Source organism: Bemisia tabaci, chromosome 10, assembly GCF_918797505.1.
Source record: "Bemisia tabaci chromosome 10, PGI_BMITA_v3".
In the NCBI taxonomy this organism is placed as follows: Eukaryota; Metazoa; Arthropoda; class Insecta; order Hemiptera; family Aleyrodidae; genus Bemisia; species Bemisia tabaci.
Window position 1 is genome coordinate 9,411,105 of NC_092802.1, and position 16,045 is coordinate 9,427,149.

Sequence of the window (16,045 nt, forward strand, 5' to 3'; positions counted from 1 at the left end):
AAAATTTTCCGGGGGAGGCCCCCCGGACCCCCCGCTGACCTGGGGGGTATGGAATACCCCCCAGACCCCCCGGTGGTGGGGGGCCAGGCCCCCCCCCAGCAAAATGGCCTAGCTACGCCTATGATTGAGAGAAAAATTGGATTACAATTTTTTAATTGTACTCACAACTCTGAAAGGTTTGCTCGATAACTACATGACTAAATTTCTCCCTGCTTACCAAAACTGCAGTATTCGCCTAGAGCTTTGAAGGTGGTTGATTTCCGCGAAAATTCATATGTTCAAACAAGTTTTCCTCCGTGGCACATCCTTAAGATTTTTCTTATTTTAATCACGATATTTTTGCGAACGTTTCCTCTCTAAATGTTCATCGACAAAATGATTTGCTTTCTCCCATTTACCCTCTTTTCTCGTATAACACTCCTAAACAGAAGATTCGAACATGAATTACTTTCAACCCATTCTCACCGTGATTTATTTTCATTTCATTTCATTTACTACCTAATATCAGGTAAGATGACGTACATAACCTCATCGAAATGCATCGATAAAAAATCGATTACAAAAACAAAATAAGGTGATTCGATGGACGCCATATTTTGTGTCAGAACGGCATGCGATATATCGCATCAATTGGCTCCATCTTTTCAGCTACTCGTCATTTTTCTCCAATTTTAAGATCGCAATTCTGTTGTCAGAAGACTCACTTACCAATTTTAACAAAGATATTCAACGTAATAAAGGCGTAGTTTTTTTTAGAGAGAGAAAATATCGCATTCGAGTGCAGTTTCGATATCAGTATCGAATGGGATGTTTTCTCTCTCTAAAAAAAAAAACACGCGTTTATTATGTTGAATTCCTTTGTTAAAATTAATAAGTGAGTGCTTTAGTCTCCTGACAACAGTATTGCGATCTCAAAATTGGAGAAAAATGACAAGTAACTGAAAAAATGGAACCAATTGATGCGACATATCGTATGCCGTTCTGACACAAAATATGGCGTCCATCGAATCACCTTAAGGTATGCGAAATCTCCATGACCCTGATCATAAGATTGCAGGCTCGCGGTGTACACTGGTGGGAAATCGTGTTTACCGCGGGTGGGAGGTACAACACCGAGAAATTACGACCTTCGTGTAAGCGCAATGCTTGAAGTATTCTCACAGTCTTGCAGGCGCTTGTATGCGCCACGCCAACTTCATTGTGTTTGGCGCAATGCGTGAAGTATTCCTATAGCCTCGTAGGCGCTGATGGGTTTCACGCCTACCGCTCTGTTTGGCGCGATTATTTCAACTTGCGGATGTGAGCATGTCTTAGCTTGCTGTTTGAGGCGATGCCTCAATGCCGAAGTCCCTTAAGAGTAAAAAATCAAAAATAAAATAATAAGGAAACTTGTGATTAGGATGTGAAGCACTCACTTACCAATTTGAACAAAGAAATTCAACGTAATAAAGGCGTGGTTTTTTTAGAGAGAAAATATCGCATTCGAGTGCAGTTTCGATATCAGTATCGCGAATGCGATGTTTTCTCTCTAAAAAACCCACGCCTTTAGTACGTTGAATTTCTTTGTTAAAATTGCTAAGTGATTGCTTTAGTCTCCTGACAACAAAATTGCGATCTCAAAATTAGAGAAAAATTACGAATAGCTGAAAAAATGAAACCAATTGATGCGATATATCGCATGCAGTTCTGACACAAAATATGGCGTCCATCGAATCACCTTAATTGTAGTATTCCATCGACGACCCAACGGTTAATTCATTATGCGATACTCACTGACCGAAATTTTCTTGTTGACAGTTTTGCTTTGCTCGGACCAAGCGGATGCGGGAAAACTACTCTAGTCAATGCAATAGTCGGCAGAAGCGACTTAGACGCTGGCTCCATTTTTACTAGTCTTAAAGATCTCAAAGAAATAGGTTTTATGCCCCAGGTAAGATGACTGACAATTACGGAAGTGTTTTTCATTTGGTGAAGGACATTACTCCGTGTGAAGTGTAGAAAAGCTATAAAGATGCAATAAACGTGCTTCGATATTGAGGTCCCCGTATTTTTTCCGAAATTTAGCATGGATGTAGCAATCATGATGATACGTAGAAATGAAATCAAGAGATGTCAGTGGCCTAAAATTTTCGGGTATGTGTGGCGCTTTGGTGTCGCAGAGCGTCAGTATGCATTGTAAAAGCAACTCCTGAGTCCTCATGTATGATGATACATTCCTGAAAATTTGATTTCCATTGTTTTAATGAATGATTAGGAAAATCCTCATTAAGTCATCCTCCATTTTTTGAAGTATCTGAATGCATTTTATCAGAATCAGCTTGAATACATTGGCTACTCTTACTTTTTGAATTATTTTTTGAAAATTGTTTTTTTTTTATTTAATACATTGGCCTTTGCCAAATTTACTAAGATTATTTTTACAGAATACTCAGCAATATGCTGATTTAAAATTATTTGATTGCATTCCTCATATTACAGAGGAAATTTACGGAAAGTTTTAAGGCATTATTTCCTTCGGTTTCCTGTTAAAAAAATGTGTTTCGGAGCTAAATTTTAGCCCTCAACTGACAAATTCATTTTTTGTCTTTTTATCTATTTATGCATTTAATTTTTATTAGAGGCGGTTTTTAGTACTAGTTTATCGAATCCATTTGGCTCCAAGGGTCATGAAGGCACCGAATATGAAAATAATCTATTTATACATTCTTCATTTTTTTTTTGAAATTAATATTCATCTATATTTTCTTTTAGGATATATCATTATTCACGAGACTTAGCGTCCGTGAAAATATGAGGTTTTACGGGTACCTGCATAATTTAGACGCAGACGAAATTGAAAGGAGGAGTAAATACCTATCCGATTTGTTAGCCTTACCACCTTTCAGTAGATGCCCTCTAAATTTAAGGTGAGAAAATTTGGCTTTTTATGGGAAAAAGATGTACAAAAACTTCCTTTTTCACCGCGTTTGATTGAAACTTTCATAAAGAATTTGGCGAGCTTATTCTACTTTATTTTCTAGCTTTGTCAGAATGTCCATGCAGATGAACATGCACAGCAACTTTTTTTTCAATCGTCAGAATAATTTATAATTTCATAATACTTAGCTTTATTTTCCCCCTAACCCTAAAGTATAGGAAGCCATAAGGACCGAGTTTGATAGAAGGGAATCAATTCCAGGTCTTTATTTTAGATAAAACTCAAATCCATTGATGTGTGTTAAAAAGAAGTTTTTTAATGTGTCCTTCCATATAATGTGTTTCTCTTTGCACCACTTGACCAATAAAATCCGAGAAAATTTTGACCGCAAAAATAGCAATAACGCTCATGGGTTGACAGCCTCGAAATAAATTGTCAACCCAGACTTAAGGAAAAATCAACCTGTAGGAATTTACTTAGATCCAAAATCGAATAAAATTATAATTCTCAAAATGATTTAACCCCCTTGTAAGTAGACTGCTTATTAGAATTTCAGTCGTTACCTCGTCTAAATCTCATTTCATCAAAATTTGTAGGTATCATTATTGTTTCTTAATCGAAACTTCCAAACGATTTAATAATTTCAGCTGATGTTGACGCTGAACCGATTAAATCTCATGAAATCCATTTAATACTGAAAGTTCAAAAATAAATGACGTTAAAAAGTAAAAATTGACGGCGAATCATACTTCCATCATACTATTTATTTGTAAATATTAGTACATTAGCCTGAACAGAAAGGCTCAATACAAGTCACATTAGGAAAAGTTATAAAAAAGAGTAATCTTACAAATTTAAAAACTCTTGCAAGGTGTAGAGAGGGTTTTGTAAAAAGTGTTCTTTTAATACCTTAATGAACAAATTTGACGACTCAGCTTTGATAAAGATTTCTTTCAACTCTTCGGGTAACTTGTTGAAAAATCTGACAGCCCTAAACTCAAAGCTAAGAAACGATGATGTAAATATCTTTAAATCAAATAGACATAAATGGTTAGACATTTTTGGAAGAAAATCCAACAGCGAATGATAATTATATTTTCTTCATTTTCCAGTGGAGGACAGCAAAGAAGAGTTTCTTTGGCAGTAGCTCTCTTACACGATCCCAAAGTCTTAATCTTGGATGAGCCAACTGTTGGGCTGGATCCAATTTTGAGTAAAAAGTAAGTTATACTTCTACCACGATAATATTTTCAGACTAAGGTAAACTTGGCTAAAGGTTTAATTTTTATTGAAAAATAAAGTATCTAAATGCCAAGACAAGTTCCATAACATACCTTTGATGAAATAAAATCAGGAATATCCGTATTGCACACCAATACTGTCATTCTAAGGAGGAACGCCGTATGAGTCATCAGACGTGGCCAAATTTCCCTGGATTGAATACGCGTTTCCGAGGAAACTTTGAAATATTTGTTTTCTGATTTTTCGGACTTTAATATGAAATAACTAAAAATTTCATGTGAAAATAGTAATAATTTCACAAAAAATAGCTATTTTACAAGGGAAATTTGGCAGCATCTGAAAATGTGTGCGGCGTTATCTCCAGGACGACACAATAGGCATGCGCTCAATTTCCATCGGTGGCGGTAAATGCCCTATCAATAAACGCGCACAATAAAGCAGCATATTGCCACGGTTATTTTTATACCCATTCGTTTAAGTCTCCAAAACTTAAGGTCATATACACAAGTGCGATTCAAAAATCACACACCTCTTTTAATTTTAATGCTAATTATGCTATCCAGTTTAAACTTCGATAATGTTCAAAAGTTAGAGTCATCTTTTGCCCCCCCCCCCTCCTCCCTAAAAAAATTCGGGGGATCCGTCTAAGGGGGAGGGGGGGAGGGGCACTATCCTTAACTTTTTTAAATGGCAACCTCTATCATATGATACATTGTCGGAATGGGTAGAAAAAAAATACAATTTTTGGCGTAACGTTAAGGCAAATATCCCAAATTGTTGCAAAATGGCAACCGGGTAAAGTTTAAAATGGAGGGGAAAAAAGCATCTCGGCAACAAATCAACGGATTTCCTTCATATTATTGCGTAGCTATTGTTTGCTTATATTGGTATCAAATTGCGGTGTCAAAGGGCTTTTGGGGCGTTTAGCTCAAATTTGACACTAGAATTCAAAAAAAAAAAAAAAAAAAAAAAAAAAAAAAAAAAAAAAAAAAAAAAAAACCAATACTCTTCGAGAAATACAGGAAACTAGTACTATTCCGCTTCTCCGATAGATTTGCTTTAAACTTAGTACCCTTGATTCTTTTTGGAGTACCAAGCATGACTTTTGACACTTTATCGAAATATTCAACCCTTTTTTGTTTTCATGTTGAGCTGCATCTAGTGTAATATGTCCTCAAATGTGTTCCCTTGTGACATATATGCTAATTACCTACATATTTTTGGTGCTTACAGTTTTTGGGATAGGCTACGAGAAATGGCTAATCAAGGAAAAACAGTAGTTCTCACAACACACTACATAGAAGAAGCACGCCAAGCAGATAGGGTCAGTATCAATGAGGAAATTTTAATACGGACTCCCATCCTTTACAGTTCATAATTTTTTTAAAATCTCACATCGCGAAGTGTCCATTGAACGCAAGAATGCATATTCTAATGGAGCTCGGACAAAAATCAAAAACTTGAGAAAGGTTTTTTGAAACATTCATGAGCTTAATACTTGAAGGTTAGGGTGGACTCCCCCTCCCCTTAAAATTTGAAACAGTATCAGCTACTCCCCCTCACCCAGAAATTCTAGAAAATAGAAAACACTCAAAGAAACTGAAAGTTTCTTTACCCCAGAGCAAAATGAGGCAGGTAAAAGGAGAATAAAACACTTGTTGCTGTTCGAGGCGATTTATGGGTGTATGATATTTGAACTTCAAGATTGTACACGGTCGAATTTGGTGCGAGCGTAGCTTCAAAGAGTAACTTAAGGAGGAATTAAAATAAAAACCCTGAAATAGACCCCGGCAACCTTCTTTTCTATCTTGGAAAGACCTGGAGGTACGTGGAGGAGTGCAGGTCAAGTTAACCCGAAAGGACCCATCGTGATTTCATTATGATCATAAATATTTCCCTGAAGTGCCTCATGGAATAACTGTTATTTTTCAGACTCCAGGCAAAATAATAATGGTTTTTAACTTTACAATATTCATTTCCACCGCATAAAACGATCACATTCGGAAGGCTATTTCTTGCAGCTGATTTTAAACTTGCCTTTTTTATTTTTAAATGAATTCATTCTAGTTCTTATCATGTATTCCCATCATAATGACTAATCAAGCTTATTGATGTGTGTTCAAAATTTAGATAGGTCTGATGCGAAATGGAAAGATGCTTACACAAGATACTCCACTGGCTTTGCTCAAAGAGCACAATACTGATTACCTTGAGGATGTATTCCTCGCGCTCTGTTACCAGGAAAACAATAAAACTTCCCGTAAAGTAAGTCAAAATGTGTTTAAATATGGCGTTCAAGCGCGCATAGCCGCTAAATCTGTCAATGGCCGGGGCTTGAGAGAATGAAAAGTCTGCAGACGCGGGAAATTTAAAAATGTGTAATATCGGCCGCGGAAATTGTAAATCACGCAGAACTGTGTCAATAATGCTGAAGTCAAAGAGGCATTTCTTTGAGGAAGGGGTCAACAATGGTTGGCACCGTATCCCTATCGATATTATGAACTTTTAGCTACTCACGTTTTGAATACGACGAAAGTATTGAGGGAGATAAATGAGGAAAATACGGAAAATCAGTAAATTACTTCTAGTCGAATATATACATCACTGTGCCGTTTGACTAAGTATTTGCTTTCGTAAAATTAAGTGTCAATTCAAGAAACCGGTCAAGACATCATATTGTGTTTGACTTCATTGTACTGTCAAATATCTCACTTTACACCTCTCATCATTTCAGATCTCCAAAGAAGAAACTAGTTTTTCTAAGGTCAGGACTTTTGAGAAACCCAAACGCATCTCTCTATCACGCATAAAGGCCCAACTGTTGAAAAATTTCTACGTACTTAAAAACAACCTGGTGTAAGTATGAAATAGTTTAAATATTGAAAAATGTGATCAAATTAATATCCTGTCTTGTGGTCCTCCGGAGAGCGCACTATTGCGATATCATCATCATTACTATAACCTCTTTGACGCCTTAAATTTTCGCCTTTGTCACAGTTCATTCTACCGTTCTACTGGGCCGACTTACCCACGTGATTTTTGCGGCTATCGACATGTGGACTGCATTTTGCAATTTGGAGCTATAAATTCTGGAACATCTGAAAAAACACGTGTGTGCATAGGGAAACTAATGGCTTATACGTTGTTTTTAAACCGGGCAGGAATTTATAGTTCCAAATTGCAAAATGCAGTCCAAGTGATCGTCCCTAGATAAGCCCTTTCAATTCCGATTCCGGAAATATTACCCGAGTTTTCTCTATTACGTGATTTTGTAAATTCTTCCATGTAAACTACGTAATAACCATTTTTATCTCAGTTCGTTCTAAAGCTCTACAGGGCTGACATTCATGATTTTTGCAGCTATATCGATAGGAAATAGTGTCCAGATTCAAATGCTCTATTTAGATTAACTTATGGGCAGGGCCGGATTTACCTGCTTGCCCGCCCATGGGCCACCTGTATTTTGCAGCCCCTTCTCATTCGTTTTGAGACATCGATACAAACCATAAAGTGAACGTGTCGGAGGAGAAGGGGTGCATATTACGCGTTTACTCGTGTTGGGCACATTTTTTATGGGAGCCCAGTCAACACAAGCAAAAGTTCACAGAACTTTGCGCGAAAATTAAGTTACGTAAACCTATCTCTGTGTGGACGAGGCCTTTCATTTATAAGAAAAGAACTAACAAATTATGCAAGAATAAATATGAATGTGGTTTAATGATTTTAATTTCCGCCACCGCGCCAACCGCAGTGTTTGGCGCAATGCGTGAAGTATCACTATGGTCGTGTACGCGCATATGCGTTTCACGCCGACCGCTGCTGACCTCAAACTGTTTTTGACGCAACGCGCGAAGTATTCATGCAGTCTTGTAGGCGCTAATATGTATTTCATGCTGACCGGCGCGGCGAGGGCTTCTCCTTTCCATCTCAAGTCCTCGTCATCATTGCTCTCTGCGCCGCGCCGCTCCAGGCCAAATTTCATGTTTTGTTTCTCTCTCAACTATAGACAAGTGAAATGCGCTGTCTCTTGTATCGACGAAAAACGAACAAATTAGCAATTAATGTACTTTTTTTTTTTTTTTTTTTTTTTTTTTTTTTTTTGAGAGCTTGCGCACTCTAGGTATAGTTCATTGGCCTTAGTCGTGTAGACAAACAGCCACCGCTAAATGAAGGAAAGTTTACAACATCAGTAGAAACGGAAGTACAAAGGAAGAAACGAAGAAAGAAACGAAGAAAGAACATCCATGCCACTCCGCGGTGACAAGATCTGAGACCATCAAATCTTGCCACCGTGGCCGGGATTCGAACCCGGGACATCTAGGTCTGTGATCAGTTGTGCTAACCACTGGATCAACCGATGTCGGCGATTAATGTACTTCAACTCTCAGGAAATGAGAGATTTATTCGCCTTTTCTCGTTAGTAATTTTTTTTCTGGATCAGATTTTTCTCTTGATATCTACATTTGAAAAAATTTCAACATTTGTCGCCCCCTAAATTAGCCGGCATGGGCCACGGCCCATGCGGTCACCCCCTAAATCCGGCCCTGCTAATGGGGGCCCGCGAGATGATCCTTGGGGTGCGCGAAGCGCCTATGAAGGGACTGAATCGTATGAGCCGCGTAGCGGCCACGGGGCCTTCTTGTATAATTTTTGCCTCAACGCGTGTATTTTGCTTGTTTTTAGGTTAACAATATTTGGACTCATGCTGCCTTTCGTATTAAATATCTGTGCCAAAATAGCATTTGCTCATGATCCTTACTATTTACCTCTAGCGATAGTCAACGAAGAGTTTCCCGGCAGCGTTGAAAATTGCCCTCGAACTTTCACCAATAGCTGTATACTGTCTAATCCAGAAATGATGGCCAGCTGCATTTTCCTGAACGAGCTGAAAAATCGAACTTATGTGATGGTAAACGATTTTCAGTATGACTTGGCACTGATTTACATCAGTGCATATACAATTTTTCAAAGTGAAGTTATGAATTCTTCAACTTGCAAATGAAACTAATGAATTCAGACAAGGAAATAATTGCGACTTTTTGGATTTAATTCAACATAAAAAGCCCAACCTCCTTTCCATTAATTTTTTCCCCGCATGCGAAAAATGAACTTCAATGTACAGTATACCTCCCTTTTACTAGAACGGTTTGCTTCGAAAATTGCACAGCCTTTCCGCAACATTTCGCTCTGCCTCACTCATTAAAGTATATTTTCTTAGGTGAAGATATGAAACAAATCATTTAATGCATTTCTCAATGTTTCCTCATACTAACAAAATCAAAAATTGTTAGAGTTTCTATCAAAATCATACTCCAATGAGTCCCACGCGTGAGAAAGATAGGCAATTTGCAATGTAATGAACAATGACAATCTATCTCAATTTCGTTGCAAATAATTTCAAGAAGTGTCCTTTTATTCAGTAGATAGGCAACATACACGCAATCTAATGCAGCAGCAACACTTTTACCATTTAATTTATGGCAATCCGTGCTCAAAGTCTGATTTTTTTGTATTCTCTTTTCGAAACAGACGGAATATACAAATTACGAGGATGCCCTCCAAGATCACATCCATAAACGGAATAGGGGAATCGTTCAATTCACAAGTAACTTCACCGAGTCGTTGAGCGAAAGATTCATGGTTGGACTTATGGGTGCGTCCGAGTCTCTCTACGAAAGCAGCACAATTCAAGTTCTTCTGGATGGCGCAGGTACTTATCTCCCATGTGTAGGTAACACACCCCCCCCCCCCCAATGTAGGCAATGGTAATGAGGAGATCCTTCTAAAGGATAGGGCCTATGCTCCTCATAATCCGAGAAAGCAATTCGACGAAGTCATTTTTTAGCTATGGAGCGGCACTTTCATCTCCCACGGAATGAACAGAATCGTTGCTCTTTAGGTACACTGGAAAAAAACACATTGGATCTAGAGTCCAGACTCTTGAAAACATTGACAAGAAAAAATACTCTTGATTCAATCAGATTTTTACTTGAATCAAAACGAAATCCACCTAAATTAAGAGGCTTGGTTCTTGATTTAAGCTAGATTTTGATTGAATCAAGAGTACTTTTTCTTGTCGATGTTTTTGAGAGTCTGGACTCTAGATCCAATGTGTTTTTTTTCCAGTGTATGGCAATAGATGCAGAATCCACTGCGACCAACCACGGCAAAGTCTGTTACACGCGTTTGTATGGGCACAGCAGCCCCCCACCCCAAATACCTCCCCTCCCCTGAATAATTACGCCGCCTCAAGTAAATGAAGAAACGCCGGAAGAAAAATGAAAATGAGACACAAGTCGAAAAGTTTCGTTTCTAATATCCTCTCTTCAGTCTTCGTATGTACTTGTGGAGATTTTTCAGGTCAAATTTATTTTCTCCCGGTGGAAATTAATATCAACTAGACTCACACTGTCGTGCTGAGGAAAAACGCCGAATGAACCTTCAACCGTTCCCACACTATCTCTATAGAAACCTGGTCAACTGAGAAAATTCTGAATAGTTTTCTTCAATTTTTCATGCAGTTTTGTTTGCAATTTAATCTATTAGGTAAACATAACTTTCCTCAAAAATAAATATTTTATCGTGGGAGAGTTGGCAACGTCTGAAGGCCCATACTGCGTTTTCTCTTAAAACAGCAGCACACAGGGTGCGTTTAACTTTCCTGAAGTCTGAAGTAAAAATCAAACATAAACTAAACCTTATTAATTACCCAACAGAAAGTAGGAAATTATGCACTTGCTGACGATTTTCTCCGATGACTAACGCTCTCTCTCGGCGGAATAGCGAACTACGTGCCGGGCTCTATTCTCTCCCTCACTGCTCTTCGAGAGCCCATCGCGCGCCACCTGTCGCCAGTCTGTCTGGCGGTATCTCCAGTCCCTTTGTGCCGCGCCGCCCCATCGGAATTTGCGGTAGCGCCATGGCGCCTAGAACCGTTGATTCGGTTTCCGAGAATTGAGCTCCCCGTTATCTGTTTCTTCCACTGCTGACCCACTTCTTCGAGTACACAGAGTGACCACCCACGCCGAACTGGAGGGATTTGTTTACATTCGTCACCTAGTGCGATTCTTACGTATCATACATGATTCCTTGATGATTTTCAACGAGGAATTCGAATCTGAGGTCAGATTTTGGCTGTCGTGCATTATAATTTCTTCAGAATGTGTTTCTTCATAAATTACATTTACACGTGCGGAAATGCATAATTTAACGCGAAGCTGTGAAAAAAAAATCGGTGCCGTTTGATGCATCATGTATTCTAGGGAAAATTATAGATTTCAATGAATAATACTGGTAAAAGGACACAGATGCTTTCAAAGCGGAAAAAGAAAAATATAAATGAAGAGGAGGGGGGGGGGCATATTTTGGACAATTTTCGGGAGAAGTTCATTTACAAATTTCGTTTTTTTCTCTTTTCTCAGAGAATCTATTTTGTAAACCATGAAATAAGTCCGAAAGCAAGCAAGCTCGAAAATTAGCCGCTCGGTTTGAGCATTGAATGCAATATTTCTGTGTTCGCCGACTTTCAGCTTTGTGTTAGGGTAACGAAATAATTCTTAGGGAGGAAACGACTGAAATATGCCTCGAGGCATAATGAATATATTTTTTGCCCCCAAAAAAATAATAATAAGTAATTGAAATCTGTAAAGAAAAAAAAATGAGTTCGATCAATCTTTTTTTTCTGATCCCGGTGTAGCCACGTGGGCAGTTTATTTCAACTCCACTAAATATATAACGGACCACTATTGAGCTAAATGACGTGATATCTCTGAGTGTAAATGCTTTCCATGTTTATAATGCCGCCGTGCCCGTGCTAAGGAAGAACGCCGTAAATCCATCAAGATTTTCCCGTGTTTTTTGGAACTTAACACTTTATAAAATAAAAACTATTTTACCTATGCACCTCAAATTTACAGGTTAAATTCTTGACAATATTTGCGAAAGAATTCCGTTAAAAATTTTCCCAAGGTACAAACAAGGTACAACAAGTTGTTCTGCTATGATGTGTTGTTTCCAAACAATTTAAAATGGCGTTTACGGCGTTTTTGCGTTGCACGGCAGAATGCTTGGATACCTATAAAGAATATCTCAAAGATATTCTGTACCTATCGTAATGCGCATATTCGGAAATACATTGACATACACTTGTTACAGAGATGTCCATCAAAGATCAAATGCAGAGAGATCTCTCGGAGGCCTTCCTGACGACCATGCAACAAACAGTGGAAATCTGCACGGATCTCGTGAAACCGGGCGCTCTCGGTCCTGCCCTCCACGTAAGTTCGCCTTCAATTTCGCTACATAGGCAACAAATCTACCGGGGAGCGCGAATAGTTCCAAAAACCGCACTTTTTTGTTAATTGTCCCATTACGTTTGATTGAACCTGTAAACGATATTGTGAACCTACAGGTATTGCCCATTTGAAGATCGCCTTCAGTTTCGCCACTTAGGCAACAAACTCACAGGAGAGCGTGAATAGTTGTCTATTCTACATTTATCTCGATCCGGGAGCTTAAATTGCTCGGCTTTAAAATTGTTCGTTCTCTTGAAGACTTCTAACCGAAGTGCAACTTGATCATCCGTCTGCAATTTAGCAATGGCATCTCTAACAATTCCTAAAATTTAGAGTGAATTACTCTCACCAGGAGTGCCAGCTTAGGCAAACGCGAATTATATAGGTACTATCGATGTTCGTCTTTTTGTTCTTTCAGACAATTATTTTATTCAAACTGCATGTTCAACAGCAACCTCTGTTCTTAATCAGCAGCTTTCTTATGCTTCATTTGCTATTTTCGATTTTTATCACATTTCACGAATATTTACACATTGTAGAAGCTTTTTCGTTCATCTTTCTAGATTTTTTACAGTATCATACGTATAGCTTCTTGGATTTTTATTCTAAATTATTTAAACGCTTAAACTGAACCATTGTGTTGTCACACACTTTTCAAGTTCCAGAAAAGCATATTTTCGAGATTCTACTGCACACTGGACAAACATCGTTATTGATGTGTGAATATTTGAATGAATACGCTCATTTTTTCGTTCGTTTTTCAGATCGAGGATCCAATTTTTGGGGACAAGTCATGGAACTTTTTCATCGGCTTTCAAATTGGTTTCACAATTATGTAAGCGACTTATGGCATCTTCCATAATTTGAGACAATGCTTTTGAAAATAAATACTTGTTTCAATGTTTTAATTAAACTGCACACGCGACACTTTCTAATTGAAAGTTCCTAGGAAGGAAGAGGGAAGTACCTAGCTTTCTAAACTCGACGCACCAAATCAAATTTCTACGATTACCAATCAATGGAGTTGAAATAACCAAATTTCCTATTGCAACGTTGCAAACTTCCGCGCTTATGATTCATTTTTCATGAAAAAGAAAACTAACCGATACCTATTTTTTTTCTCTTGAAATTTCTATCAACTCGCAATACCTACTCAATTCGAAATTCGATTTATTCTGATCAGAGGCATTCCTCCGGAAAATTAATGCCACCTTGAATAATCTCTTTGATTAATTAATTGCGGCAACACTTAAAAATTGCAAGGCTCATTATTATTCAGTTACCAACTCAGTTTTGTAGACAGAGCTTTGGTGCTGGCAGAAAAAATTCCTAACTTATACCTATAGATTGAGTTCACGTAATTTTATTAATGCTAATTTTTGCTCATATTTCAGTGGTGCCCTTTTCTGCTCAATGGTTTTCTCATCGGCTACAATGTTGGAGGAAAAGATGGAGGGATCCTTGGACCGTGTTTTGTCGAATGGTAGGTTCAAATAAAGCACAGAGATTCACATCACACTTACAAAAAAGCTAACTGCCTGTAAAATTATGTCTAGATTACTAAATCCAAGGATTTATGACACCGGGGTCTTTACTGTAACAGGCTGGCCAAAAATCAGTACTTTAAGAGTACTTTTTCAGTATATTTCCAATAAGCTTAGCACCTCCTCAACAGAAAAATTCGGTACTTTTCCAGTATCTCCAATTGAGGAACTTCGAAAAATTCCAAAACTTGAATTTCTCGCTCAAATTGCGATAAAAATGACAAAACCGGATCGCCCTTAAAAATCAGGAGTATTTGTTTCATTTATTTTATCTAAAAGGCCTACAAAAAAAAGGGGGGGAAAGAGAGATTAAAAATAAAAATGTTTGATCACTATTTTAGCGATGCGCTGATCAAATTTTCCGATGCCAGATTTCAATATTTCCTCTCTTCATTCGAAAATATTATTAGCTATTATTGTATGATTGTAAATCGATAGTAACAGAGTCGGAACAGCGCTTAGGGACCCTGGGTGACGGTCATTAGGAGCCTCAAATCCTAGATTTTGGGGCCTCCAAAATATTAGTTTTAAGGCTTCTCTCAATCCGCCTTTTAGACTCCCAAAAACCCCTGGAGGATCCAGAATAAAAAAATCGCCCACAGCGGGGCCTGGGTCGGAAAATCCAAATGCAGATCAGCAATTTGGCAATACTGGATTTCCTCCATTTAAACCTATGTTGAATAATCGATTCTTGTCGAAGCACCTGGTCCCTCCAAGAATCGATACATTTCCATAGGCTTTAATGGGGAAAAAACGATGTTGCCGATTTGCTGGATCCGCCAATGAGAATAGCCGACCCTGATCGCTAATTTTAACTTTTAATTTTCTTTGCAAACTTAGGAGTCTCGATGTGGGACATCATGATTGGACACGTTCTCCTCCACTCAATAACAGCGATTTTCTACACTGTAGAAACATATTTCATATTGGCTGACCTCATATCGTTGAAAGGTAGCCCATACCTTCTCATGGTCATATTGTTGTGCACAGGAATGACAGGAGTATTTCTAGGTGAGCATTTTTCAGTGTTGACTCTTTTCAGTCAGATTGATAGCTATGCAATGATCCTATAACGATCATAAATTTAATACAACTGATTTAATCAAAACTTCAGAGGCCTAAAGTCAACAGACTTGGTCATACATTACTGTCATGCTAAGGGAGAACGCTGTATGAGCCTTCAGACTTTTTTTTTTTTTTCCCCAGCATTTTCATAGAGATGGACCTGACAGCAATCAATGCGAGTTCATTTACGACATTTGAACATATTTATGCTAAAAGGAACTATGTGCATAGGGACTGCGTGTAACATAGTTCCTTTTAGCATAAATCTGTCCTCAGCACAGCCGAATAAATTAATAATACACATGAGAAAACATAATCCCGTCGATTTTTCTCTTCACACAGCTGGGAAAAAAGGAGAGGGGGGGGGGGAGGTATAGATCTCTGCAAACCGCATTGTGCTGCTAACATATCTAGTCAAAAGAACTTCTTCCTTACTAAGTACAAACTTCTACTGATGCAGCATATAGGTACTCATGATCATTATGCTGGTGATTCCATTGTTTCAGGTGGTATAGTTGGACTCATTACAGACCACTTGTTGGTTGCAGTGAATGGCACTGCTGGTTTTAACTTCGCTTTCGTTTGCTTGACTGGTAAGTATGTAAACATAATGCAAATCGTACATACCTATAATAATGCAAAACGAATTTGTCTAGCACGGAGACAAAACTAAAATGCATGATGTAATAATGGTCTTAGTAGAAAATTGTTGCTAGGCTCTTGGATCCAAAATTAAAACCGGGGTGACAGCAAAATATCCTTGAGTTCCTTGCAGTACTAAATAAATTACTCCTCAAAGTAGTATGGACTCAGCAGTATTCTACCTATCTGTCTCCCATCTAAGTCCCAAGTAGCACAGATTGTGACAAGTTGCGGCAATATGATAAAATTATTGCTACTCCACTAGAGGTAGAGGTGTCGTGTATGTTGCCTATCTAAGGATTGAAGGGGCACTTCTTATTGAAAATGGCAATAACATCAAA

The 16,045-nt window shown here is 38.2% G+C and overlaps 1 protein-coding gene across 1 annotated transcript in view; it reads left to right on the plus strand.

Annotated features, from left to right (window-relative positions):
• Positions 1-16,045, plus strand: part of LOC109038419 (ABC transporter G family member 20) — a 38,929-nt gene that overhangs the window by 21,559 nt on the left and 1,325 nt on the right. The window contains exons 3-15 of the mRNA XM_072304893.1: positions 1,798-1,930; positions 2,752-2,906; positions 4,030-4,137; positions 5,393-5,483; positions 6,290-6,424; positions 6,894-7,015; positions 8,843-9,068; positions 9,689-9,869; positions 12,314-12,435; positions 13,218-13,288; positions 13,848-13,936; positions 14,838-15,008; positions 15,569-15,655. Of these exons, the coding sequence (XP_072160994.1) occupies positions 1,798-1,930; positions 2,752-2,906; positions 4,030-4,137; positions 5,393-5,483; positions 6,290-6,424; positions 6,894-7,015; positions 8,843-9,068; positions 9,689-9,869; positions 12,314-12,435; positions 13,218-13,288; positions 13,848-13,936; positions 14,838-15,008; positions 15,569-15,655 (1,691 nt within the window). The remainder of the gene's footprint in view (positions 1-1,797; positions 1,931-2,751; positions 2,907-4,029; positions 4,138-5,392; positions 5,484-6,289; positions 6,425-6,893; positions 7,016-8,842; positions 9,069-9,688; positions 9,870-12,313; positions 12,436-13,217; positions 13,289-13,847; positions 13,937-14,837; positions 15,009-15,568; positions 15,656-16,045) is intronic.